This window comes from Ctenocephalides felis, unplaced genomic scaffold (genome assembly GCF_003426905.1).
Source record: "Ctenocephalides felis isolate EL2017-DRISC unplaced genomic scaffold, ASM342690v1 CF-g0.4_SCAFFOLD_01604, whole genome shotgun sequence".
In the NCBI taxonomy this organism is placed as follows: Eukaryota; Metazoa; Arthropoda; class Insecta; order Siphonaptera; family Pulicidae; genus Ctenocephalides; species Ctenocephalides felis.
In genome coordinates this window covers 40,250,971-40,278,710 of record NW_020537758.1, presented here as the reverse complement: position 1 = coordinate 40,278,710, position 27,740 = coordinate 40,250,971, and the positions used below count along the sequence as shown (strand labels likewise).

General features: G+C 28.9%; 1 protein-coding gene across 1 annotated transcript; it reads right to left on the bottom strand.

Moving 5' to 3' along the window:
* LOC113373085 (synaptotagmin-5-like) lies at positions 1-27,647 on the bottom strand. The gene is made up of 10 exons (XM_026613409.1): positions 27,577-27,647; positions 21,223-21,285; positions 3,790-3,989; positions 2,014-2,165; positions 1,472-1,695; positions 1,198-1,305; positions 1,015-1,135; positions 826-944; positions 539-737; positions 1-389 (listed from the first exon to the last, which is right to left on the bottom strand). Exons 3-10 carry the CDS (start codon positions 3,975-3,977, stop codon positions 64-66), a joined length of 1,437 nt encoding a protein of 478 aa, XP_026469194.1. The 5' UTR covers positions 3,978-3,989; positions 21,223-21,285; positions 27,577-27,647; the 3' UTR covers positions 1-63.
* Positions 27,648-27,740: the final 93 nt, after the last annotated feature.

Below are 27,740 nucleotides of genomic sequence, written 5' to 3'. Positions count from 1 at the left end.
TATTTCTTCACCACTTACCTCGTTTTATCCCGAATGAAAAATCTTCAGACTTTTATACCTCATTCAGTCCTTCTGATTTCTAGGATCCTGTAAAGGCAACCACCTAGCAGTAGCCGATTTCGTCCTGAACATTTCAGCGAAGAATTCCTTTTCTTCTGGAGCCCTTCCAGCTCCAGTTCCTACCGTAGCCTTACCTAAAGGCTCGCTTGCTCCCAAAAGACTGTCGTGCAGGACGCAAAATTCAATGGTACTCCTGCGAAGAGTATCTCGGGATAGGTCAAAGGTCAGGGCTTCGTTAAATACTGGGTTCACGGTGTTTCTGTGGACACTAGTTTTGCGTTTCTTGAGTCGTTTTCCATTGTGGAGTAAGGATACTTTCACGAATGGATCTATGGAACATATATCACGTGTTAGTTATAATACATTCCTAATTAAAAATCAATTTGCATTCACCATCACTCTAATATTATTACTATCAATTAAATATTAGTATCAAAAAATTCTTTAAATTCAAATGCATTCAATGTTTTTTAAATACCTGAAGAAGTTCGAGAGTCATCTACTACTCTAAGGTTCCGAGCTTTTATAACCACCACAGTAAGTCTTTCAGCTGATGGCAAATATGACATAGATATCATCAAATCTCCTAAATCAGCTTTTGCATCCCTATCTTCACAAGGGCCTAGTCCACGCCAAATGTCCACACGTTCCGACAAATCTACTTGGGATAAGGGAATCTGAAAATATAAATGAATGGTTTATTATATCATTGTTAACTTTTTTAAACATTTCTGAAAGACAAAATATAGTTAAGGAAAAATTTACCTGAGATCCACCTATGCAGACGTGCCTGCTATAAGCATCAAAATCGTAGAGCAAAACTTCAAGTGTGCGTAATGCAATTGCTGTAGGTGATACTTCAAACACAAAATCTTCATCGAAAACTACAAAATAAAATTTAAGGAAAAATTTATTTTATGTTATTTTTATCAGTGTTTATTATTATATTTTTACCTGGATTAAGTGTTCGTTTATGTATCCTAGTTTGCCAAACATTGTTTCGATCAGGCAACAAGCGAATTTTAGCGTAAGGATCAGCAGTTCCACTAAAATCTCTTGCTTGAAGATCTTGTGCCTGTTATATAATAATTTATTTAGATTATTATTAATCTTACTAATTTTATTTTATTTATATACCTCGATAAGTCTGACGGTAAGTATTCCCGCAGAAGGATCATATTGCAAAGTTATATGCATTGAACCTTGTATTGACTCAGAATTGTTTGGAGTTCTAGGTGGAGAATCCTGAAATTATGTAATAGAAAATGTTATCTTCTAATGATTTTGATTAATCTAAGAAAAAATGATCTATAGGTTTTCAAATGAATAGCACACTTGAAACTACTTCACTAAAATCATATTTCCAATTATGATACATAATTAAAAAATATTTTATTAATATTTAGTTTACCTGCTGGTACATTGAAGAATCAATTTTAGTGTGATCTAATTTGGCCTGCATAGAGGCAACTCGTGGTCGAGATGGTGGTGCTGCTGCTAAGACTACGTGGCGGTCATTTCTGGTGAGTGGACAAGGAGGACATGGTGGTGTACTAGTACCAAGAGTATGTAATGAATCACCACCAAAAGATCTATGTGAACAAGGAGATTCTGGGCTACCAGCTAATGATTCATCTGAAAATAAATTGAATAGGTAAGGCTTAAGTATTAAGTAGTAAGCATTAAGTCTTAAGCTATAGATTGGAAAAAAATATAATTAATGCAGGAACAAACTATTGTTCGAAAAATGAATTTTAAATATAATGATATAATCAGAAGGATATGAAATATATATAATAATATATAATTTGACAAATGAAACCATTAAATTACTCGTAAAATTCTGCAAAGATTTGGCTTAAAAAACGCCACTTTTAGTCTTGATTAATGCAGAAATACTTCCTTTCTCTTGTTTATAAATTCACACAAAATATTTTTATTTATTTATATTACCCGGTGAGGGTAAGTCATCACTACTTCGTCTTTGTAGTCTACTTGGCACCCAAAATGAATCAGGCGATGAGTCCGCGTTTCTAGCACCCTGGTTGCCATCACTTGGCCCAGGGCATGCTGAAGCGCAACCAGCACTCATCAGTGCTTCGTGGCTAAAAAAGGAATAAAACTTTTAAAATATACAAAAACATGAAATAAATAGTATTGTGATATTAACTATTACTAATACATAAACTCGACACAGATTTTGAGAAAAAAGGCGCCTCGAGGATCATGCCAACCCAGAGAACTACGCCACAAGGGCAATTTTGAGAAATAAATTCAGGTTGCATTAAAATATCAGTTTTCAAAACCTCTGACTTATAAATATAAAAACAAATTTATACATGTTGTTGGGCAACTGTATAAGTATTTTCATTTACTTATTGGCCATATGAAAACATCATTTTTCTTAATATCCAATATTGAAAATTAATAAACAATTATGAATTAGTCAACACGTAATTAGCATATAATTAATACATTTTAAAAAATAATCTAAAAGATATAATATTTTAATTTCATGCGAGGGCTGGTATCACCTTCTTTATGTATTAAGCACTTAATCTACCATATAAGTTTTTTTTAAAAAATAACTTTATTCTGAAATCTGTTCATACCAAAACAATAATCAGAGACTGCTAACAAGGTACATACAAGCCAAAATTAATTGTTTGATCAACATAAGCAGAAAGTTTTCAAGTCGGATGCTTATTTCTCTCAAAAACTGCCATTTTTTGTACGTTTAGCTCGGTATCTCCAAAACGGCTGGGCCTGCCTTTGCCAAAAACTAATCACCCCTTCTCCCCATCCTTATGAATTAAATGTTTTTTGGATCATTCAAAACAGATATTCCGTTATTTTAAAAACTCGATTTCTATTTTCTGCACTCATTGCTCGGTATCTCCAAAACGGCTGGACCGACTTTTGGCAAAAACTAATTAATTTCCCTCTCAATAGGACTCGAATGTTTTTTGAAAACATTCAAAAATTGTATCCATACATACATACACACACACACTCACACATCTATTTTTTCTAAGGTATGCCAAAATGTTCAGAAACCTTCCAAACGTGATGATATGCAAAAAAATTCAATTTAGATTTTTGTGCGATAACAATAAGATAACAATATGTTGTCTGTGGGTAGTTTTTGTTTAGTCTGGTGAGCAGGTTATCATATAAGCAGTGGTGTTGTGCTATTATTTTTTTGCCGGAACGCTAAAATTTAAAAACCGGTTCAAAAACCCGTTTTCATGTTTGTTCCGGTTTCTTTCGAAAAGGAAAGGAGCAAAAATTATTAAAAAAGCCCATTTTGTGCACATATATGTATATTTATTACAATAATAAGAACATTTAATAAAAAATAGTTGAATTATAATTTATAAATTTCACTTATAAAATTATTTTCTGTATGTAGTGATTTTTTATTTTTTTTTTTTCACCGGAACGCGTTCCGGCCCAAAAATAATTTGCCGGAACGATGTTCCGGCACGTTCCGGCTTGACGACACCACTGCATATAAGTGCTAATTACATTCATCAACATTATTGTATTATGATTGCAGAAATTTTAAGGTACTCTTCTAAATATTATATATTCAATGAACCAAAAAAATAAGTTATGTTCAAGATGAAGCTCGTTTTAAAATATATTCTCCTCTACGATGGCTTATATACCCATATGTATCAACGTCAGTGAAACAACTATAAATAATAAATAAGATAATACTTTCACCTGTGTCCTACTTCTTCGTCTTGCGCCCTCTCTAAAAGGTTTTTTTCGAACCAGTTTAGTCTGTAGCGCTTGGAGCAAGCCACGTAGAACAGTAGAGCAGCCAGCGCTACGAATATGAAGCTTAACGCGGCGTAGCCGGCCGCCTGGTATATGGAGTCAGCATCGTTCAGGGCTATTCGAGAATCCATGCTTATCTGGAACTGATAATATTGATAATATGAATATAAGGTAGATTAACTAAAGTGAAAATATTTTTTTTCGTGAAACCCGGGACGGCAACTTAGTAGCAGGTGCGCTAATCTGGAACGAGACTGTGAGAGGGGAGGGGTTCCTAATTTTCGAAAAATTGAAAGTACCAGACAAAAATTGCTAAAATTTTTTAAATTGGAAATAGAAATCCGAAACTATCAATGTGAGATTATATTTTAACACTTTGGTATTTTGCATTCGAAAATTTTCGCATTCATATTGTTCGGACGTATTTTCGTTTTATTATATTAGCTATGAAGTTGACAATCTTCATGGCATTGAGCTTTTACACGGGTTGGTTGCTATCCCTGATAAAGGGGGTAGCGGAGAGTTTGATCGGACTAATTGTTCACTTCTAATTCTATATTTATATATTATATATATATATATATATATATATTAATTTGAAAATATAAACAAACATCTTACTGAATGATGACACACATCAAGTGTCGAAACGTTTAATGGAATAAATAATTTTGTTATTTAATCTTTTTTTAATTCGACGGTTGGGCTGCAAAAATATTACAAATATGTATCAACGTCGACAAAACTATCATCATATATATATATATATATATATATATATATATATATATATATATATATATATAATATATATATATATATATCTCTCTTCTTTCATTATAACTTAGTGACAAATCAGTGATTGTAATAAGAACTGCAACAAATATATAGACCAAAACAAATCAGTGTTTAATACAGTTCACAGCTACAAGGGTTAAATGTTAAATTATAACCCACGAACCTGAGTTATCGAAGGAGAGTTGTAATAAATTTTATAACTACGTAACATAAATACACATATAACTTATTGTTTTTAAAAGCGTACTTATTAACATCATTTTCAGATATTTGATGGATATTTGTAATTTCATCATGAAGTAATTGCGACAACTCAGTTCATACATATATTTTTTAAAAATCCGGAACAAAAAAATGAAATCCGCGACAAATATTGAGATTGAGATTAACACATTTTATATAGGGTAGAGCGGGGCTTAAAGGTTCACCACCATTATCTCAAAAACAAGTCGAATGTACAATTTGTAAACGATACTATTTTAAAAAAGAGGAAAAATGATATGTAATCATAATCAGCCATTCCCTTAAGTCGTGCGACATTGCAATCAGGAGATATACGGCCATATTATCAAATTTTTGAAGAAAGTATTTTTATGTCGTTGTTAGACTTTTTGTTTTTTGAGCACGGTTGTTTAGTGTACGATATCTGAGTATAATTTTTAAGTACATGTTATTTATTTGCTTTACAAAATGTATTATAATTTTTAAGTTAGATTCAACAGTTTTTTTATATAACCTCTAGAATAGCTCACACGAGACTGAGGTTAAAAAGATGATTTACATCTTTACCATGATAAAACAATAATAAAACAGTCAATAAAAATGTAAATTCAGTTTAAAAAAGCAATTTCACAAAAGTTAAATTAAATTAATAGTTATTCCAACTCTGATGATGAATTTTTCTAACAAAGTTCCACACGAAAGTTGTATGCAGTGAGATCTTTATAAAAAAAGAGCCCATAAAATAGGTATATCAAACAGAAGTTTGTAATTATTAAATTTCAAGAAACAATGTATCTGATAATAAATTAAACAGAAATAAATATTAAAGTAATATTTATGAAGCATTAAAAGTTGATAAAATGTTTTGTTTATTATGTTAAAAAAAACATATTTGGTTACTTTGATCAAGAATATTTGAAAATTTCTGCCATTGTGCAATTAATATTATAAATGTATATTGATTTTTGGGCAAAGAAAGGACATCGTTGCCTGTTCTAGATAATTCTGTGTAAATTTCCGAAGTTCAAATATTGGAAAATTATAATATCTGTAATAGCCGTCGAATGGTTGTATGGATTTTCTATTGCATGTATATGTATTTATATTGGGAAATATGTATGTAATCAAAACCAAATCAAATAACAAGGAAATATTTAAATTGATTATAAAAGATTTTATCTGTTTTTTATAGATCATATGTGGTATACATATGAAAATATTTTATTGCAAAATATAACATAAAAATGGCTATAAAAATATATTTTGATATTTATTTCAATATCAATACAGTTTAATAAATTAAAATTGCATTCCTAGTTTAATATCTTGTATTTAAATATTATGAAAATTTATGATAGATAGTTATTGCATTGGCATTTAATAACTTTATACTGTGTGTGTAGGTGTATATATAATATTATCGATTTAATATCAAATTTAATGACAATGGTTTGCATACACAATTAAATAACTAAATGTGCTGAATCCATAAGAAGAACTAGGTGCGGGTTATTACAGACATATGTGAAAAGGGACAAATGGTAACTTTATGAAATAAATACCAAAATTGGAAAGTTCTAGAAATTTTGGAAATTAAAGCAATTGAATATTTCATAAAAAACAAACTTTTCTACAAAGATTGTCAAATGGAGCCAATGTTTGAAAATCGTCACATGCTTTTTTGCAGAAACCGCAAGATCCAATTACGGTGGTTGTAATTTTATGATACTTTCTAATTTAGTCCTTTAATTTATATACAAGGATTATAATTTTCCTTATTATTAAAATGCATTATTATTTTTATATTGAGTATATTCTTTATGTTACATAAGATGACAAAGATATAATAAAAGATTTATTGCATTTGCATTTAAAATACCTTGCATAAAATTTCTTATTAAATATATTTCCCAAAGAGCTTATTTTACGCTGTGACGTACAAAATGCATACGTATCTAGAAAAGTTCAGAAACCAATATAGAAATGACTATTATAACTTATATAGAATTCAGAAATCATTCGATTGCTCGGATTTTTCTTAGATGCCAGATATTTGATGTAGATTGAAAGAAAAATGTCATTTTCTGTGAGATTGAAATCTTCTTTCATGAGAAAAAGTTGGTTTTGTAGTAATATAAAAGCTCAATTTGACTTCATATATAAGATGAATGAGCATAATGCAATGCATAGTGTATAAATAAAATACAAATCAATACCAGATAATGTTTTTGTTAATGAATTAAGAAATTTAAATCTTTATTTATTATCAAAGTACAGAAGCATATAAAGTATCATGTGTGGGCTATATTTCACGAATAAATCAAATTAGATATATTACTACTACTCATATTTTTTACATAGAAATCATTTCATCTTTCAGCTAAAAAAGATAATTAAAGTGACTTAAAAGGTTTTGAAAATTAGACCAATATTGCTGCTTTGCCCAACAGAAAGAAAGCTTTGAAAACTTATTTTAATAACATATGTATAATATACTAAATTAAATATTTGTAAATAATAATTTAATAACGGAAGTGCGTTACGGCAGCTAAGATAAGAGTCAAGTGCCAAAGATTTGTCATTCGCACTCGATGATATCATTTCTATACGGGTCGATTGTGATTAGTCGTCGCGTATGTGGATAGAGATCTGTCGTTGTATGCGTACCGGCATCAGCGTTGTATGCATACCGATATCAACAAAGAATTCGGCATATATAAATAAACATTTCAAAGTTACATCGTAGTACAAATCTTGTTTTAATAAAAAATGCCTGAATCAGGAAAATATTTTACTCTGTTTCTTGAAGATATTGATTAGTAAGTGTATTGATTAGAAATTATTTCTATATTATTCGTAGTTTCTATAAATCGTTGAAGTTATTAAAATGGAAAATATTTTTTAGGCAAGACAGATATTACAGCTGTTCAAAGAATGAGACGCCAACGAAAAAGCAAAAAAAATACAAGCAGTCAATGAATGTATGTTAATTTTAATTACATGAAGTTCTTCAAATGCAATTATTACATGATGAGTGAAGTTGCAAAACCAATATTTGTTTAGAATAATATAGAAGTTATTAATCAACAATTGCTTCATTTCTCTAATGAAGGTTCATTTCTAAATGCTAATTACATTGACAAACCGATCATGTCATATTTGAAGTATGACTTTAATTACATCATTGTTTATAAATATTATACATATTTTTAAAGCTATTATGAATAAATATAATTTATAATTTATCATTATATAAATGTGTATAATGGTTGACACTAATAAATGTGTACATCACGAGAGTTACCATATTACTAATAAACATTATTCATAATTGTTATATGACGTATTTATTTTTACTTGAAAGCCATCACACTTTTTTTTTGATAATTACGTTTAAATATGATATCATCATCATAACGATGATGTTGATTATTATTATCATCAATTTATAAACAATTAAAATTGAGTTAGCCTTATATTCTCCATAACTATGCTAAGGTTGAATATATATAAGACAGGAATTTTATTAAAAAACAATTTATCAATAAGTTTTGATCTATAAATAATTGACAGATCTAGACAACTATGATCAACTGCATATAATGTGAAGAACTTCATTTAATTGTTATATGTGAACATAAAATAATTTTTATGCTTCAATATATGAAATGCAAATATTAAAGTTTTAGTCAAAATATGTTATGAAACCATTTCCATAAAAATAAATTCTGCAGAGTGTAAAAAAGAGTACTAGCTTTTATTATTATAACCATTTGCATTTTTATGATGTTACCTTAGAGTTTCCATTGTACTGAAAAATGCTTTTCATTGCATTAAAATATTAAATTAAATATGGAGGTCCTGTGCAATATTGCATGTGCATCGCAGTTGCTATTTTAGTAATTCTAATTGCCATAGTTTATTACTGAACTAATATTATGCATTATTATCTATAAAATTCGACCAGAGTTTAATTAGCATATGATCATAGCTTTGTATTCAGCTGTGTTCATTAGCATTTAATTATCTTTGAAAGCCACGTTATAAAAAAAATAATATCCATGTATAGGTAGGAATCCCTACAATTTATATCACAAATAAATCAAGACACGATATTTTTTCATTGAGAAATTTTCTTTTAAATTCTCCGCCACCTGAACATGTGTGCGGTGCAATCTAACAAATAAATATATATTTACACCCCGGGGAAATCTTGGAAAAGCGCACGTTGACGAACTACATGCGTGCGCGAGAATATCAAAATTAATGCGTTTGCCGAGAATGAGTGGAAAGGTATTTCAGGTAATTATATATGTATGTATATGTATATATATATATATATATATATATATGTATATATATATATATATATATATATATATATATACTACAATGTAGAAGAAGCTAAAACATAGTACCTATTCGGATTTATTAGCAACAAGTGCAGGATTAATGAACCTTAAGACACACAAGGGAATCAAGTTAGAATCTAGTTAGAATTAAAATATTTTTAGAAAAAAAATAGTTATAATCAAGTCGTATTCAAGTCGATTCTCTTTGATCTTCTGATTGATTCTACCTTGATTGTGACTTGACTTCAACTTGAATCCATTTCGATTATTAACTTTCCGAAGGATAAGTTTATGTTTTCGTCAAAAAATCCGACTCGCTAATTTTATGTTTTCAGACGTTTCAAGCCATTCTGAATCGAATGAGACCAAATTTGAAAAAAGTATGCGTATGTGTGTGTATGTATATGTGAACAGATTTTTTGTCGTAAACCGACGTTTTATCAAAAACGCCTGAACCGATTTCAGAAATTTAAAAGCCATTTGGTGTATCTCAATTAGGACTATCGTTTGTCGTTTTGTGCGATGATCTGCCAAGCCGTTTCTTTTTAATTTGGGAAAAAGTGTTAAACTTTTCGGCCACATTTAAGCTCATACTACCGAATCGATTTTAAAAAATCAAAAACTATTCGAAAAACATTAATTTGGAATGATACTGATGATTAATTCTAGAAAACCTACCGAGCCGTTTTCTTGTAATTTACTGTTAAAAAAAATTAAGCCGATTTTTATGGAACTTTTTTTTGGCTATTTATATCATGGCCTTATAGAACGTACTGAAATATTATAGCCCTATAACAAGTAGTTTAATTTTAAAAGTTCATCAAGGTTTGAATAAATGAGTAGTATTTTTTGCGCTTGTTCAAATTAAAATTAAAATTAGACGATTTACTTGGTCGCAATGCACATACTAAACCATTAAAGTCCTGCAGAAACTGGTTCAATTATAAAAATTATTGATTTTTGAAAATTTGCTTTTATAAAATACTCCGAGTTAACGTGTTCGTTCGTTAAAAGTAAAATTAGGAAGGGCTAAAAGATCTGGAGATTAAAACAATTGAATATTTCATAAAAGTCAAGCTTTTCAAAAATGAGAATATTTGTAGAATATCAAAAAGATATCTTTATTCATCTCATGCATCATATTATATATTTTTGTTGAATCAAGTTTTAAATAATTTATCAGAATCATGAGTATAAGTTTGTTACTTAATTATATGACTGATCAATTAACTTTACTTATAATTAAATAAAAAATTAGTTTGAAAATCGTCACTTGCTTTTTTGCAAACAGAAACCACAAGATCCAGATGAGGTGGCTAGAATTTTATGATCCTTTCTAATTCAGAAACAATACTACTTTAATGTTTTAAAACAACAAGAATTTTGTTTTGAATATATGCAGTAATAATGAATTTGATTATTTTCACACTTATTCTCGATACAAATTAATTTTTCTTATTATTATTAACTCATTATTAATTTTTATATTGAGAATAATATCTTCATGTTAGATAAGTTGAAAAAGATATAATAATAAGGCAAATGCTTTGCATTTAAAATACATTAATAAAATAATAAAACATGATTCTAAAAAGATTCTAAATTGATTAGATCCTAAATTGATTCTAACTTTTTTACTGAGGGCCAAACCTGGTCTTAAAACTTGTTCCCCGTGTGAATAAAATAGAAGTCAGGGGCAATCTAATAAATTTGTTTGATTATATCTTATATATAAGCAAGAATCGTGTTTGTAGCCAATAAATTGTACATAATGTATCATTTTATTATATTTACTTTACATAAACATTAATGCCTTGAAATTACATTTTCGTAGCAGCTAGAGCTTCCGATCGCATGTTTAACTTTTCTCTCAATGGCAAAAAACTTTCACAGTTTAGTTTTTGTTTTACAAATGTGTTCTGCAAATAGCATATGGGGGATGTGAAAGTTTATATATAAAATAGAATTCCTCAAAAGAATTCGTAAAACAACCAAACATGAGATAAACTCGTAAATTGGAGGTCTACATGAATACGAAATGCAATTCAGGCATAGTATGAATATGAATAGATATCACAAAATAAACAGTTTTTTAATTCAATTACAAGTAGAAATTGCAATAAATTTCTATCAGAACTATTCTTACAATTAGTGTTTAATGAGCTGTTATATAATAATAATGTAATTTTTTATCAATTAGCATTGTCAAAAGCAATTCAGTGGTTGTCCATTCTCTTGCTCGACAAATAGTTTAAAAATATTTACACAAGCAAAACAATAATAAAAAAATTGAATATAGGCAATCTAATAGTTGCAAAAGCATATAATAAATTTTATAAATAAATTAAAAATATTAAAATAAAAATATGCAGTGATGCCCAAAGTGATTTATATGGGGGTCCATGTCATCTTTCAAGTGGTTCATGATAGTGGATCATAACACACCATTGTTATATCAGTTAATGCAGAGTTTCATTTTATATTTCTAAAAATATTTATCATGTTTCGGCACTTTCTTTACTTTTCCCTTATAATAAAACAACTGAAATATTCCAGAACATGGTACTATAAACTATTAGGAACGTAATATAATTTTTTATAGACTTGGTAATAAAACTTTACGCTCATGTTACAAGAACAATGTCAAAATGAAAGTGTTATAGCTTGTTGAATTTTTATGCTTTCATGAAAGTTTTATTTATACATTATTTTTCATAGCCGGGATTCGAAATATATTGTTCCAAATCGAGAATTTTTCCATTTGCCAAAATTCAATATTCCTCAAAATAATCTATTATTTATTATAAAATATTTTTTAAAACTATCAATTATTACAACTGGGTCAAAGTTTAATCCGACTAACTTTCATAATTGGCAATCTCGTTATGAAGAAAATATTATCCAAAATATCACTAAACGATTATAAAAGTTTATTTTGATACGTATGAGTTTAATTATATTTCATCAATGAACGACTAATTGCGTTACTTTGAAAAGTTCTATATAATATGAAACTTCCATTTATCAACATATACAAAAGTTTGCTTTCATTCTTAGAACCTAAGGATTAGTATTAAATCACAAAATTTTCTTCTGATGAGAGAAAGGATTAATGAAGTTAATTATAATTGAATTATTCCGAGCTTTAGAATATGGCAATACATTGATATTAAATGATGTAACTCCAAACTTTGATTAAATTGGTTTCTCAATCCTGGTGACTTTTAAATAGTCACTCAAAAATTTTGTGCAAAAATAGCATCTATCATTTTTTATCTAGAATTCGACGAGGTCTGTTTTCTGATGTTCATATTACAAGAAAATTTATTTTCATGTTTTAAAACAACCAGAACTTTCGCCCTATGAGCGGTTGCACTCAAAACTTCTCCATTTTATCCTATAATTAGATGGCAACCCAACAGTAACTTATCTATGTTTGCTAGATTTTTTATAAAAAATTATCCAATAGTGAAGAAAGGGTATTTTCACTTGGAAACACATTTCCATCTATATTTCACTACTGATTGAAATTTTATTATCCGAGATGGGTATAGAACCTTCTAATTGGAAAACCAGAACTGTAACTATCAAGAAGAGCTCGTTTTTATACTTCTGAAAATCATTTCTGGTAGAATATTTAACAATTTGACGAAGGAGTTTTAAAACAACAAGAATTATTCAAATTTGACCTATAAATTATTCGTATCCTTGGTAAATAAAGAATAAATGTTCACCTTTTGTTGACATAATACGAGGACTCTAATATATTTAATGTCAACAAAATTGATTTGCTGTCCCGGACATAAACGCTTCCATAAATTGCTTCGTGAACGTGACCTTGAAACATGAACCGTGGCAAAATATATGTTCTCCTACATTCACTGAACAATACTCTAAAATGGTGCTTCTCAATATATTTCCTTCTTTAGGAGGAAAATTATTTAATATTTTGATACAGCATTGATTTTTCAACTATAAAGTTTCTAGTTGAAATCTCGCGGATTATGCAACTTGATATCAAGCAGTAGTAATATCCATTTTAGATTGACGAAATAGATCATGGTTTAACTTTAATACAGTAACGCCCCGAAATGCTATTCTCTCTTGAACCTGGTTCTAAGTAAATTCTGACTTGATTCTAACTAGGTTCCGACATGAATGCAATTAAAATCTTATTAAAATAATTCTAAAATATTTTAAATTTAAGGATTCACATTAAGCATTATTCATAAGAATCAATTAATAATTGTCTAAATAGATTCTTTAGGTCTGTATCAACTAATGAGCAGTCTTCAAAACTTCAATTGATTAAGTCAATTATTTGAGGCTTTATAGCTTCATATATATTATAAAACTCATCCTAGTACACTTATGTATAATAATCCAGTCATTTAAGCTTAAATTAGGTAAGAATCTCGGAGCACCCTAAAAGTTGTCTCAAAACCTACATATGTTACGTACACCCTACTATATGAGCGTTTTGAGTCAACTTTTAGGGTGCTATTTTAGGGTATTTACAGACTTACAGCTGGGTATATGAGTATTCACAATATGCTATTTTTATCATTTGCTAGTTATATTAATTATTCTATATTTATATTATTCAATTTTGTTAGACAATTCATAAGTTTATTGATATTGCTTGGGTGGAGCGACTATGGCGGATGCTGAGCACGCCATTATGAAGTGCATAAAATGGGAAAAGGTAGACAAAACTATGGAAGAAGATAGTAAGGAAAAAAATCTCCCCCCAACCAGTTTTATAACATTATTGACAAAGAAAAGGATATATGATGCACTATACAATTATATACAAGCAAATAAAATAATAGTGTAAATATTAATTATGAAATGTATATGACTAATGTACGTATATACAAAAAGTCAACAAATGAACATTTAAAAAATGATATTTGAATTTATTTATCAGAGAAAATGTTATTCTAATAACTTTAATTCAAGTTTGTTGCGTTATAGTTGTGGATTTAAATGTATATTATAACATTTATATTATAAATTATGCACTATTTTAATAAAATTAATATTTCAAACAGATTAAGAACTTGCGTCGATGTGACTATAGTAGTATAGACACGGTAAACCCGACGAGGGAATTATCGACCCGTAGTTAGACGACAGACGTGTGCATCCAATACACTAATACGCCCTATACATGAACAAAACTATATATATATATATATATATATATATATATATACATGCACTATTGTACCCAGTAATAGGGAAAAGTAGTCCGAAAAAGATCCTTTCAGGAAAGGTGTTATATCTCTATGATGAAATTATTATAGAGTATCTGGAAGAAATGACGATTTACTAACTAGATGGAATCCATTTAGAATCAATAATAATTCCTGTTAGAATCTAGTTAGATTAGAATAAAAAACACATTTTCTGTGACACAAAATAAAATATTATACACAAGATGAGGACTCACTAGCAGGCAAGTGGCTAGAGCGACTGGACCTGAATCACAGGTCCCGGGTTCGTCCCCGCTTGAAGAGCCTGAAATCGAGCAGTAGTGATATCAGTTTTCACTTAGAAAATATAGATAGCAATATGTTTCCAAGTGAAAATAGCCCTCATCTACCATTGCTGTCATAATAAAATATGTATTCGCCCTATTGTAGAATTTGTATTAATAATTAATAAAATATCTCTCAAAAAATGAGAGAACTGATTGGGTTGCCACATGTAAAACCGACGTAGAATTAAGTCAAATTAGCCCAATAGCTTTCTCAACTAACTTTTTCTTCAAAGTACTAGATGAGATAGTACTATTTGGGTTTTCGAAAATGAACAGCAAGAAGTTAGCATACCATCACTATTAAGAATATAGAATTGATTACTACACCGAGTGTTATTTAACATCCTATTTGGAAATTCTCATTCTGCGATGTGGTGATGCGATAATAAAGAACATTAACATTTTAGAAATGTAGCAAAATAAAATAGTGGAAACTCGTTTGTCAGTATTAAGCTGCTAAGTAAAAACATGTACAATGTACAAAAATATATCACGCAAAATTTGGACACGTTTAGTGGAATGATAGGTGAAACATCCAAACTATCTTTCTTTGATAGTTGCACGAAATGTCTTCTAAATATAACTTTAGGGATTTGCTTCTTATCTTTCTACAAATAATGATAAATAGTAGATGAACTCATATCGGCATGTAGATTGATTTATGTCTTTTTTGTCGTTTTATACCATCCTCCCCTATAGCTATGTTTGAACACCCTTTCGATCTGTTTACATATACAATTGCAGAAGAACATCAATACAAATACTTTCAAAGCACAACCTAATAAATGGCCCAGGCCTGTCGGATTGCCAAAAACAACCTGTTTGATTTCCATGAAATATCGAATTTTACTTGTTGAGCATTGAACGACATCACAGTGGTAATGTGAAAAGGGTTGAATGCTCATACTTGTTGCGAAGCGAACTAGATGCAAGTGGCATATTGCCTTAAGGCAATTGATTTGAACGTGTAATAATTGATTTATTCAACCGAAGTTTTGTAGACTGCTCTTAAGATGGCAGATTACAAGAATCTACTTAAAGAATTATTAATAAATTATTAAAGTAAACATAACAACATTGGAATCAAGTCAAAATCTAGTTAGAATCAAGTCTAGAAATCAAGTTAAAAGACGACTTTAGTTATGAATCGATTACAGTTTAAATTTAGATTCTAGTTAGAATTCACTTACTTAGAATGTTAGAATTAGGAGTTTTAAGCAATATTTTTGTAAGTTTTATGTTATAATAAGGTGACCAAATTTTTTCAGTCAAAACCGGAACGGCAATTTTTAGTTATGGTAAACGGGAGTTAGAAGATGAGAGGCTTTTACACCAAATATCTTAAATGTTATTTAAAGTTAACAAATACTATTCAAAGATACAATTAAAATTTATAATCTTTTTTTTTAATCAGAATTACGGGCTTTTAGCAAGAACTTTATTATTTGATTATATGGTATACTCTTCTTTTATCTATGTACTTGGAAAGATTCAATTTATACTCATACTTCGAAAACCCGAGACAATCCGGGACAAAAGATTATATGTCCGGGACAAATATTGCTTAAAAAAAAACCCGGGACACAAGGTGGAAATATGGAGCTGTCCCGTCCGTATGGTCACCTTAGTTATAATCAAATCGGAATCAAGCTTTATAATTTAGTATAATGAAGTTAGAATCAAGCTTTAAAATTCGCTTGATTCTAATTATAAGTTAGTCTAACTTGATTATAAATCAAATTTCACATAGAAATATTACTAAAATCCTTCAATTCTTAGTGGGTTCTAATTCAATTTTTACTTGATTCATGACTAAAATCTTCTAATTTTGGTAAGATTCTAACTTGATGTATATATAATATATGTAAGTATTTTGTATTATGCATAAGTTGAAAACCCTTGCATAACCGCAGATACAAATTTAAACGAACTCATTATTTAGTTTCATGCTATTAGACATGGCACGCACATCAAACTAGGGTAAATGTTCCAAAACACATTACCCTCCAGAACACATTAATTAAATATGTGATGTACAAGATTAATATTAAAGTTGAAACTTAATAGTTGAAACATTTATTATTATTTCATTTATTTCAAACTTCTCACTTTATATAATTTGCTAAGTATACGTTTAATAGCTTAAGTTATTATTAGATAAAATATTTGTATTTTGAATAAAGATCAATCTAGAAAAGTTAATAAAAGTTGTTTTTAAATTACTTCATTAGCTTTTTACTAAATTTTTGGGTACCAGAAAACTTTTTGTTATATATCTTTTACCATCCCTTCTATTTTGTAAGATGTTATACATACATATATATATATATATATATATATATATATATACTAGCAAACCCGACGAACTCCGTTTCGCCACCCGTGAGAACGATGAAGAAATTTTTTGTTTGTTTTATATTTGAAAAGGAAAAATTTGATCAGGAAGGAAAATCCAACTTATTTTTATATATACAGACTATAATCTATTTGCAATTATTTAAAACAATTATTGATTATTTTTAATTACGGTGCGTGAAGTTCCAGCAATTTGCATTAGGGAACGATGCACGCGTTCTGGAGTTATTTCGTCAGGAAGGAAAACCCGACTTATTTTTATATATATAGAAGATATATATATATATATATATATATATATATACTTCTTATAAAATAGTGTATATAAATTATTATATACACTTGCATATGGAAATCTTGAATATAACTAGTCGGAACACAGACTTTAGTATTTTGATAATTAGCAATAAGTGGCAAATTAGCAAATAAGTGGATTCGAGGTATTTTCTTACATTTTGTTAAATAACATGGAAACTTTATCTCGACACTTCAATTTATTTACATTAGTGAAAACTAGATAAAATTTACAGAAATTTAGTATCAATTATTAAATACATATACTTCTATATAGAAATTTTGAAAAAAAATAGGCAAAACGCACACTTTAGTAGTTGATAATAGCATTAAGTGGACTTGGGACATTTTTTTTACATTTTGTTAAATAGCATAAAAACTTCATTCTAGACCCTAAAATTTGGTATAAATTATTATATATACCTGCATATTAAAATTTGGAATAAAACTATTCGGAATGCATACTTGAGTGTATTGATAATTAGCAATATGTGGATTTGGGATTTTTTTATATTTTGTTGAATAACATAGAAACTAGCCACTTCAATTTATTTACATTAGTGAAAACTAGATTAAATTTACTAAAATTTGGAATAAACTATTATATACACTTAAACATATAGTTAAAAATCGACGAAAATCAGAATTGAACCATACATTTGAAATTACTGAAAATTTTTGAAATTCAAATTTAAGGGTCTTACGACTTTTTAGCGTATTCCTTCTGCCGATTTTGTATTTACTGTATTCCTCCTGCTTAAAAAAAATCATCACAAATCACTCAAGTAAAAAAAATACTATTTTTTAAGATTATCTATCGTTTATATAATTTGCGCCTTCGCATCAACTGCCTCCCAAGTCTTAATATTATTACTCCGACTGAAGCGGCGTCAACCTTTCGACGTCTTATATCGTAAAGAGCACTCGGTTGAATTATTCATGGATTTTCTAAGTTCAAAACATTCCAAGAGACATTCTTCATAGCAAAAAAAAGAAAAACAAACACACCTAATTTTAGGTATAGTATATCATGAAAACAGAGGAAAAGTGAAGAGAATAAACTACAAGAAAATAGTCAACTGACTTAAATAGAACTAAAGAAAAATTGTACACTAAGAAGGTATTTGCATTTTTCAATATGGTACATTTAAGCACAAACACTAATATTGACAAAACGTAAAATAATCACTATTATCATCATTATTATTACGTACAGTAAAGTACAGTATACTATCTAATCAAATGCTGTCGTGATTCATAGCAAAAACTTCTAATTTTGACTAAGTTTTAGGTAGATTTTAGCTTGATTATAACTTCATTTCGACATAATTATAACTAACAGCTTCTGATTCTAACGAAGTGGATTTTGACTACACTCTAAGTTGATTCCAACTTTGTTCTAACTTTGTAAATTGATTCTAACTAGATCCTAACTTGATTTCTACTTGATTACAATTAAAATTTCTAAAATAAAATAGCAATTATCTCAAATTTATGGATACTACGTTACACGGTATAGTCTATAGTCGGTTGGAAAATTTTTTAATTTGCAATAAAATATTACTTAAGTTTCCAGAAACGATTCTCTAAGATATGAACTAAAATTAACGCAATATTATAGAGATTTTACTTCTACTTTAACATACTAAATTGCCAACTGAAATAATGAAATAAAATTTTTGACAAATTATACTGAAGAAGTATTATATATTATAAATATATTTATATTTATATTATATATATATATATATATACAGGGCCGGTCCTGGGGTCCTCAGCGCCCGCATGCAAGATTTGTTCTAGCGCCCCCCCCCCCAATAATTTCAACTGTTTTATCAGTTTTTCACTAAAATTATTAGGTTGTCAAATATCTCCCTTCCGCTTTTTTGCTCTTGGTTCATAATACAAAAAGGCGGAAGGGAGATATTTGACAACCTTATATATAAACATTTACTTTATTTTTTTTAATTAATTTTTAATCATTCTGGATTTAGTACACAAAAATTTAGATGTAATCTAAAATATACATGTATAAAATACATTGATTTTAAATTTATTTAGAAAATCGAGGCCATTTGCGGGTTGATCATAATCAAATATTTTTAAATCCTCAATTATTTCTAACGTAGGTGTAATATTAATATTCTGGTTTTAAAACATTTAACTTATTTATTATGCGATTTATTCTATAGAGCAAATCACGCCAAAAGAGCAAAAAAAGAATAGTCTTTAATTTTTAAACATAACATTCGAATTTTATGTTTTAAATTAAATTTTATTTTAATTTATTTTTTCATTATTCACAATATCCAAAATTGCATCGTAAACTTCTCCTTATTGGTATCGTAAGGGTCCTATTTTATTCAGCTTTACTTTCCCATCAGATTCAGAATAACAGATTGTTGTTTTAAAGTTGAACTTTTAACGTATTTTTAAAGTATTGTCCAAAATTAGTAAAAGATGCAAAGAAATTACATATTCCCTTAACTGTATTGAAACAAACAAATTATATTTGTATCTGTATCATTTCTGGATAGTTAATAATTAAATTATGTATAAAAAAAGCTCAAAGATTTTTGTTCCTAAGTACTTGATTATTAAAGATTTTCTTGGTCAATACACGACCTATGACACGAAGTATATTTTCGAAACAGTAGTTTCATTATTTGTTAAAATTGGAGATAAAGATGATAATTATAATTTGATTATTAACAAAATGAACGAATTGTTCAATTCACGACCTATGAGACAAAGTATATTTTCGAGGCAGTAGCTTTATTATTTGTTAAAATTGGAGAAAACGATGATTATTATATTTTGAATATTAAAGATTTTCTTGGCCGATTTACGACCTATGACACGAAGTATATTTTCGAGGCAGCAGCTTCATTATTTGTTAAATTTGCAGAAAACAATGACAATTATAACTTGATTATTAAAGATTTTCTTGGTCAATTCACGACCTATGAGACGAAGTATATTTGCGATGCATTTATTGCAACATTTGTTAAATCTACAGAAAACGATGATAAATATAACTTGGTAATTAAAGATTTTTTTGGTCAATTTACGACCTATGAGACGAAGCATATTTTCAAGCAGTAGCTTTATTATTTCTTAAAATTGGCTTTCATTTTTCATATTTGCTCCATTTCCATAACATTCATCAGAAGCAAAACCCATTTTTTATTTTCCCGATTATAATTTGTTTATATTTTTTAACAAGTTCCGTTTTAATTAAATCAGCTCGCAATTTTTCGTCAATAATGCCCAATAGTTAATTTAATCTTTCGCAGGTTTGAGCTTATGGGATTGAATACTAGATAATTTCTTTATCGATTCCACGGTAACTTCAAATAAAGAAAATATTTAATAAGTAGATCAAGCAATGAACATAGCTGTTATTTACTAATTTGCAGAGTTATTAATCGGTTAATTGTTTCTACTGATATCACATTGCAAAATATATGTGAATAAATGCTTTTTCTGTCTCCGTATCCCTAGTTAAGTTAGATTGTTTATTATAATTTATTATGTATACTAGATTTTATATAAATAATACTAGATTTTATATAAATAATTCTAGATTTTATATAAATAATTCTAGATTTTATATAAATAATTCTAGATTTTATATAAATAGTTTTAGATTTTATATAAAAAATATAAATATTATATTATAAATTTAATTTTCCAAACTCGTTTTGGCGCCCCCTAAGGCGTGCGCTCGCATTTTTTGCATGCATCGCATGCAAGGCAGGACCGGCCCTGTATATATATATAACATGTTAAAAATATGTAAAAACTTACCTGAAAACTCTATTACTAATTAGCAACTATAGAAAAATCCTCATTCGCTCAATAGTCCATTTTCTGAAACAAATACACTGCAATTAGCGATAAATAATTATTTTTAACAAAAAGTATAATTTTGAGCAAAAAAATAAAAATGTGGAGTGATGGGATAATGCAATGCTTAATTTAAGATGATATAAAATCACATATATCAACTTTCTGTGAAGCTCATGTAGTAATGAGATATAATTTGCCAGCGCTAAGTAAAATTAGTCATTTTTATATCTATTTTTGCAATGAAAATGAAATGAAATTCATCATTATGGTTTATTTTGAACTATAACAAACTTATTGATTGGCACATCATAATAAAAATTATGACACCAGTCGTTCTAATTTCAATTATAACAGGCGTTCAAATTTGTTTTTATAAACATTTTTAACTTCCCGTAGGGTAAGTTATAGTAATCGCAAAAAAATCGAAAATGAAAATTTTTATATATCTTTACGTTTCAGAGGTTTCTGAACATTTTGGCATACCTTAGAAAAAATGGATGTATGTGTGTGTGTGTGTGTGTGTGTGTGTGTGTGTGCGTGTGTGTATGTATGTGCGGATACAAATTTTCGTCGACGATTTCGGGAACACGGATCAACCGATTTGAATAATTCAAAAAACATTCGATTCGTATTGATAAGGAGACGTGCTGATTAGTTTTTGGCGAAGGCAGGTCTAGCCGTTCCGGAGATACGGGGCAAAAAGTGCCGAAAACCGTAACTCAGTTTTTAAGAGAACGGAGCGTACGATTTTAATAATTCAAAAAACATTTTACTTGTATTGATAAGGTAAAGAATTGATCATATTTTCATAAAGGCAGGTCTAGCGGTTTCGGAGATCTAACGAAAAAAGTAGAAAAAAATGCCATTTGGCGGTCAAAAATGATCATTAGACATATGCACATCAAATTTTCAGATATTTTATAGAGATTTTAACAATAAGTATAAATTTTGTTTATTTTCCTATGGGTTCCGTATCAATGTTTACCCGTTAGACAGCGACGCCGCGCTTACGCGCTTTATATTTTGTCTCTATGCAGTTAAAGCAGCACGATTGCTTTGAAAAACAAGTTCAGATCTTCCAAAATATGTCAAAATAAAGAAAACATTTTTTTTTTCAAAACAAAAAAATTTAAAAAAAAAATTTTTTTTTAAAAATTTAAAAAAAAAATTTTTTTTTTCAAAAAAAAGTAATTTTTTGTCCAATTTATAGTTTCTCAAAAATCTTATTTTTTCGAAGTAAATTTTTTTCAAAAATGTTAATCGTTTTTAAAAAAAATAATAATTTTTGGTACGGGAAGTTTCAGCAATTTGCCTTAAGGCACGATGCCCTAATTGCCTTAAGACAGAATTCCACTTACAGCTAGTTTTATTATATTTTTAACAGCAAGCTTACGTCCTATGAGCTGATGGGCTAAAACTTCTCCTTACTTCGTATTTTGTAGATGGTAACCCAATGGTTAATCCATCCATATTTGATGATTTTTGATATTAGAATTAATCTAATAAGGCTGACTTTTTATTGGTGCAGCAATGCCGGGCAAGGGCTACTTTAACTTGAAAACATATTGCTATTTATATTACCAAGTGAAAATCGTTGTCACTGTTGCCTGACAACATGCTGCTCGAAGTGGGTATCGAACCCGGGATCACTGATTCAGGTCCCGTCGCTCTTAACCGCTTACCTACGGGCGAGCCCATAAATAAAAAATAACTTAAGAATATTCCATATAATTGTTTCCGACTTATCTTTCTTACAAAAAATAATTTAGTGTAAACAGATATGATATAGAAAATTAATTTTCTTCAATTTTTCAGCAACACAAAGCCCATAATTAGGTCAGCTCACATAAGCGTTTAAGTGATTTTCCACATCAAAGAAGTCACAGAGTTATTATTTCGCATCTGTATCAAGCAAGCATCGTCTCTTTTGATCTTTCTTATCAATTTTTACAGTAGGGAAAACCGTAGCAAGGAATTTCAACTTCGAAATTATAAATTTACTGGCGTTTAGCAAATTCTTGCAATTCAGGAAAAACGACGTTTTACTTTGTTTACAAAATTAGAAAACTGTTTATTCAAAAAAATTAAAGAATTTATGAGTATAATAGAAGGTAAAGTTGAACTCGTTACAACTTTATCTTTTGAAAAAATATTATGGAATGTAAAACGAAACATTTTTGATATAATTGATAATTACCATGATATTGTCTTTTGCTTTATGTGTTTAAGTTCAATAATGAAAAAAAAAAATGAAGTAAAATGTCTAATGAAGAGTATATTGATTCATTCGTATTCACAGAGTTTAACATGGTTTAATCACAAAACCATACCTTCACAAGTGTTTTATTTATTTTATTTTATTTATTTTAATATTAAAAAAAGTTCTATAAATATTAGTATACATGTACTTCTTATGTGCCTCGTTTAAATTATTTGTATGCACTGAAGATGACTCAAACCAGGGCTCGAAAATTCTAATAAAGACATTCTTCTTCAATAATTAACTTTCCGTAGGCTAAGGAAGCGTCCATTAATCGCGTGATCGGTTTTTTAAGGAAAGTTGGACCTCCTCTCTCCCTACGTGATTTGTGATGATATTCAACATTAACTCCCCCTCCCCCACCAAACATCACGTGCATTTTTAGTTACGAAAAAATTGTAAATTTAATTTTTTTTTAATCTATTTATTTAAATTTAAATTTTTTTTAATTAAGGTAAAAACGTGATATCTTACTATATCCTTCTCTCCCTCATTTGATATTTCGTGATTTTTTGTCAAACCCTTCCCATAAGAACCTCACGTGATTAATGGACACGCTCTAAGTTATGATAATCGCAAAAAAAAACGAAAATATTTTTTTTTGCATATCTTTACGTTTCAGAAGTATCTTAATTGGGAGATGCGCTGATTAGTTTTTGGCAAAGGCAGATCCAGCCGTTCCAGAGATATGAAGCAAAACGCGCAAAACAATCAGATTTTGAGAGCATTGGAATGATTAGGGTAAATTATACAAAAAAAACGGAAATAATTTTTTTGCATATCTTTACGTTCCAGAAGTTTCTGAACATTTTGGCATACCTTAGAAAAAATGTATGTATGTATTTGTGTGTGTAAACGTTTGTTTGGATACAATTTTTCGTCCACGAAATCGGGAGTTGGGATCAAGCGATTGAAATCATTCAAAAAGCATTCAATTCGTATTAATTGGGAGATTTGCTGACTAATTTTTGGCAAAGGCAGGTCCAGTACCGTTCCAGAGATATGAAGCATAAATTGCAAAATAACCAGTTTTTGAAAGAACTGCACATTTGATTAGAATGATTCAAAAAACAATCGATTCGTATTGATTAAGTGAATAATTGATTACATTTTTGCATTCGATTAGGGCTATTTATAAAGCACATTGCTTGTGTTGACGGTGTATGTTTAAGTTTTCGTTCTTGTAGATTTTTTTTTAATAATTTATTACCTTGGCATCTGTTCTTGTAGATAAACGAGAAGATGCGAATAGATAAATGTCGTCGGCCAAATAAATATCACTTTTATGAGAGATGTACATAATATAAATTATGATTTTACAATATTTGTATTTTAAAATATTTAAAATAATTGTTATTATTCATTGATAAATTTTTATTGATGATTATTTTCATTTTGCAAATGTTTTATTACTGTACGGAAAGTTCCAGCAATTTGCCTTAAGGCACGATGCTATGCACCACAAGTCTTTTTAACTTCCCGTATCGAAAATGAAAATTTTTATATATCTTTACGTTTCAAAACCTTCTGAACATTTTGGCATACCTTAGAAAAAATGGATGTATGTGTATGTGTGTGTGTGTGTGTGCTTGTATGTGTGTGTGTTCGGATACAAATTTTCGTCGACGATTTCGGGAACACAGATGAAGCGATTTGAATAATTCAATAAACATTCGATTCGTATTGATAAGGAGACGTGTTGATTAGTTTTTGGAAAAGGCAGATATAGCCGTTACGAAGATATGGGGCAAAAAGTGCCAAAAACGGTAACTCAGTTTTTAAGAGAACGGAGCGTCCGATTTGAATAATTCAAAAAACTTTTTTCTTGTATTGAAAAGATGAAGAACTGATCAAATTTTCATGAATGCAGGTGTAGCGGTTTCGGATATCTAGTAAGAAAAATTTAAAAAAAAATGCTATCTGGCGGTCAAAAATGACCATTAGACATATGCACATCAAATTATCAGATATTTTATAGAGATTTTAACAATAAGTATAAATTTTGTTTACATTCTTATGGTTTCCGTACCAATGTTTATCCGTAAGACGGCGACGCGGCGCTTACGCGCTTTGATATTTCGTCTCTATGCGGTTAAAGCAGTACGATTGCTTTGAAAAAAAATTGAAAAATTTGAACAAAGTAAATTTTTGTCAAAAATGTATAGTTTCTCAAAAATCTAATTTTTTCAAAAATGTTAATCTTTTTAAAAAAAAAGTAATTTTTCGTACGGAAAGTTCCAGCAATTTGCCTTAAGGCACGATGCCATGCGCCCCACTAGTTTTATTATTGGATGGATTCCCAAGAACATTCCATCGTATATCTTTCACCACCTGGTAAACCTCTCAATTATGTTGTATGTATGTAAATGTATATATGTATGTGTGTATATATAGATATTCATTTATTTATTTATATACATACCGCACCAAAATATTTTCCTACCCGCGCAATGCGCACGTGTAAAACATGATCGAGCACGTGTCCGCAATATCTTCATTGAGAAACATTCAATACATTGCTTATGGGATAGCGATATTTGATGGTGCATAAAGAATTTTCTATGACAGAAAATCGATCCCGCATTTATTTATGAGTTCAATGGAAATTGTCTGTGACGGCGACTGCCGAAAGAATTTGTCACGTTTTCCGATAATTTGCAACAATTATAGCGTGCTTAAATAAGGTATAACAAATATACATAATGATAATAGCCCATAATAATACCTCAAGATGCGAGTATTCTAATTAGTATCATCACAATAAGGATACATAGTAAGTAAGGATACATAATAATTACACAGGCATTGTTGCTTGTTAATTACCTAAATTGATTGTAGCAAGATTGTAGCAAAAGTTTAGCAATATTTTAGGAAGATTTTAGTTGTAATCAAGTTAGATTAAAGTTACAGTCATGTCAGAGTCTAAATAAAAATCGTGTTGGAATCAACTCAGAAGTTAATAACAATGTAATTGAAACCAATTTTGAATCCAACAAAAATTCTACCAGGATGTAATATATATCAAGTTAGAATCTTATCAATATAATATCAATATCATTAAGGAACTAATTGGAATCTTACAAGAATATAATTTGGACTTTATAGGAACTTAACTTAAGAATCTGATTAGAATGTTGTTGGAACTTAATTGAAACAAGGTTAAAATCTTAAAACAACTTAATAAAATTCGACTTGTAATCTAGTTGCAATGTTAGACAAATCTACTTAGTATCTGGTAAGAATCTAATTAGAATAAAATTGGAGTCTTATTTCAATTCAACAGGAATCGAGGCTAGAGTATATAGAGAATTTTTAAAAATCGAGTAATACGAAATTCAAATTTTGACTCATCACATAACAATTTAAAAACATCTACTTTTACTAAAACAATTTCTATTTTAACATTTTTAATCAGAGATCATTTATGATCCGTTTTTTTAACTATAATTTATCATGATTCAAAAATCAGTTCAATTCACCATATATAACTGATTTATAAACTATGATTTATTATAGTTCAAAAATCAGTTCAATTCAACATATTAGGTTGTCAAATATCTCCCTTCCGCTTTTTTGCTCTTGGTTTATAATACAAAAAGGCGAAAGGGAGATATTTGACAACCTTATATATAACTGAAAGTTATTTAAGTTTATTCAGAACAAATTCAGTTATCTTATGTTTATCTTACTTAAGTCAGTCTATATAATTACGGGCACTATTTTTATTTATAAAACTCATACTTATTTGTAAGACTGCAAAATATATGTAAGCTGGCAATGAGAATATAAGAATATATGTCAAAATAGAAATAGTCAAAAATCGAAATTTACGTACGGAACTAAATTGTTTATTCGATATAATTCAAGTTAAGTTCAACATTTTATTATATATTATATCGCGGATATCTACCATCTACTAATAATAATAAAAGATACGAAACAACTGCGTACATAGCCAGCAACCATATTTTTGCAAAATTCTCTTTACATACAACATTCCCAATGAATCGAAAAATATAATTCAATTGCAAATAGAATATGGTTAAACATACCTGTTATATGTGTCCAGTCGAGTTTTGTATATTCTTAAATATATATCAAAATAAATATTTGTATACGGCACAAATCAACAACTCATTCACCACTAGTTGCTATCACTTGACATTTGAGCCAATGTTAGGAAAATACGTACAAGGCGTTAACTTTTCCCTTTCGG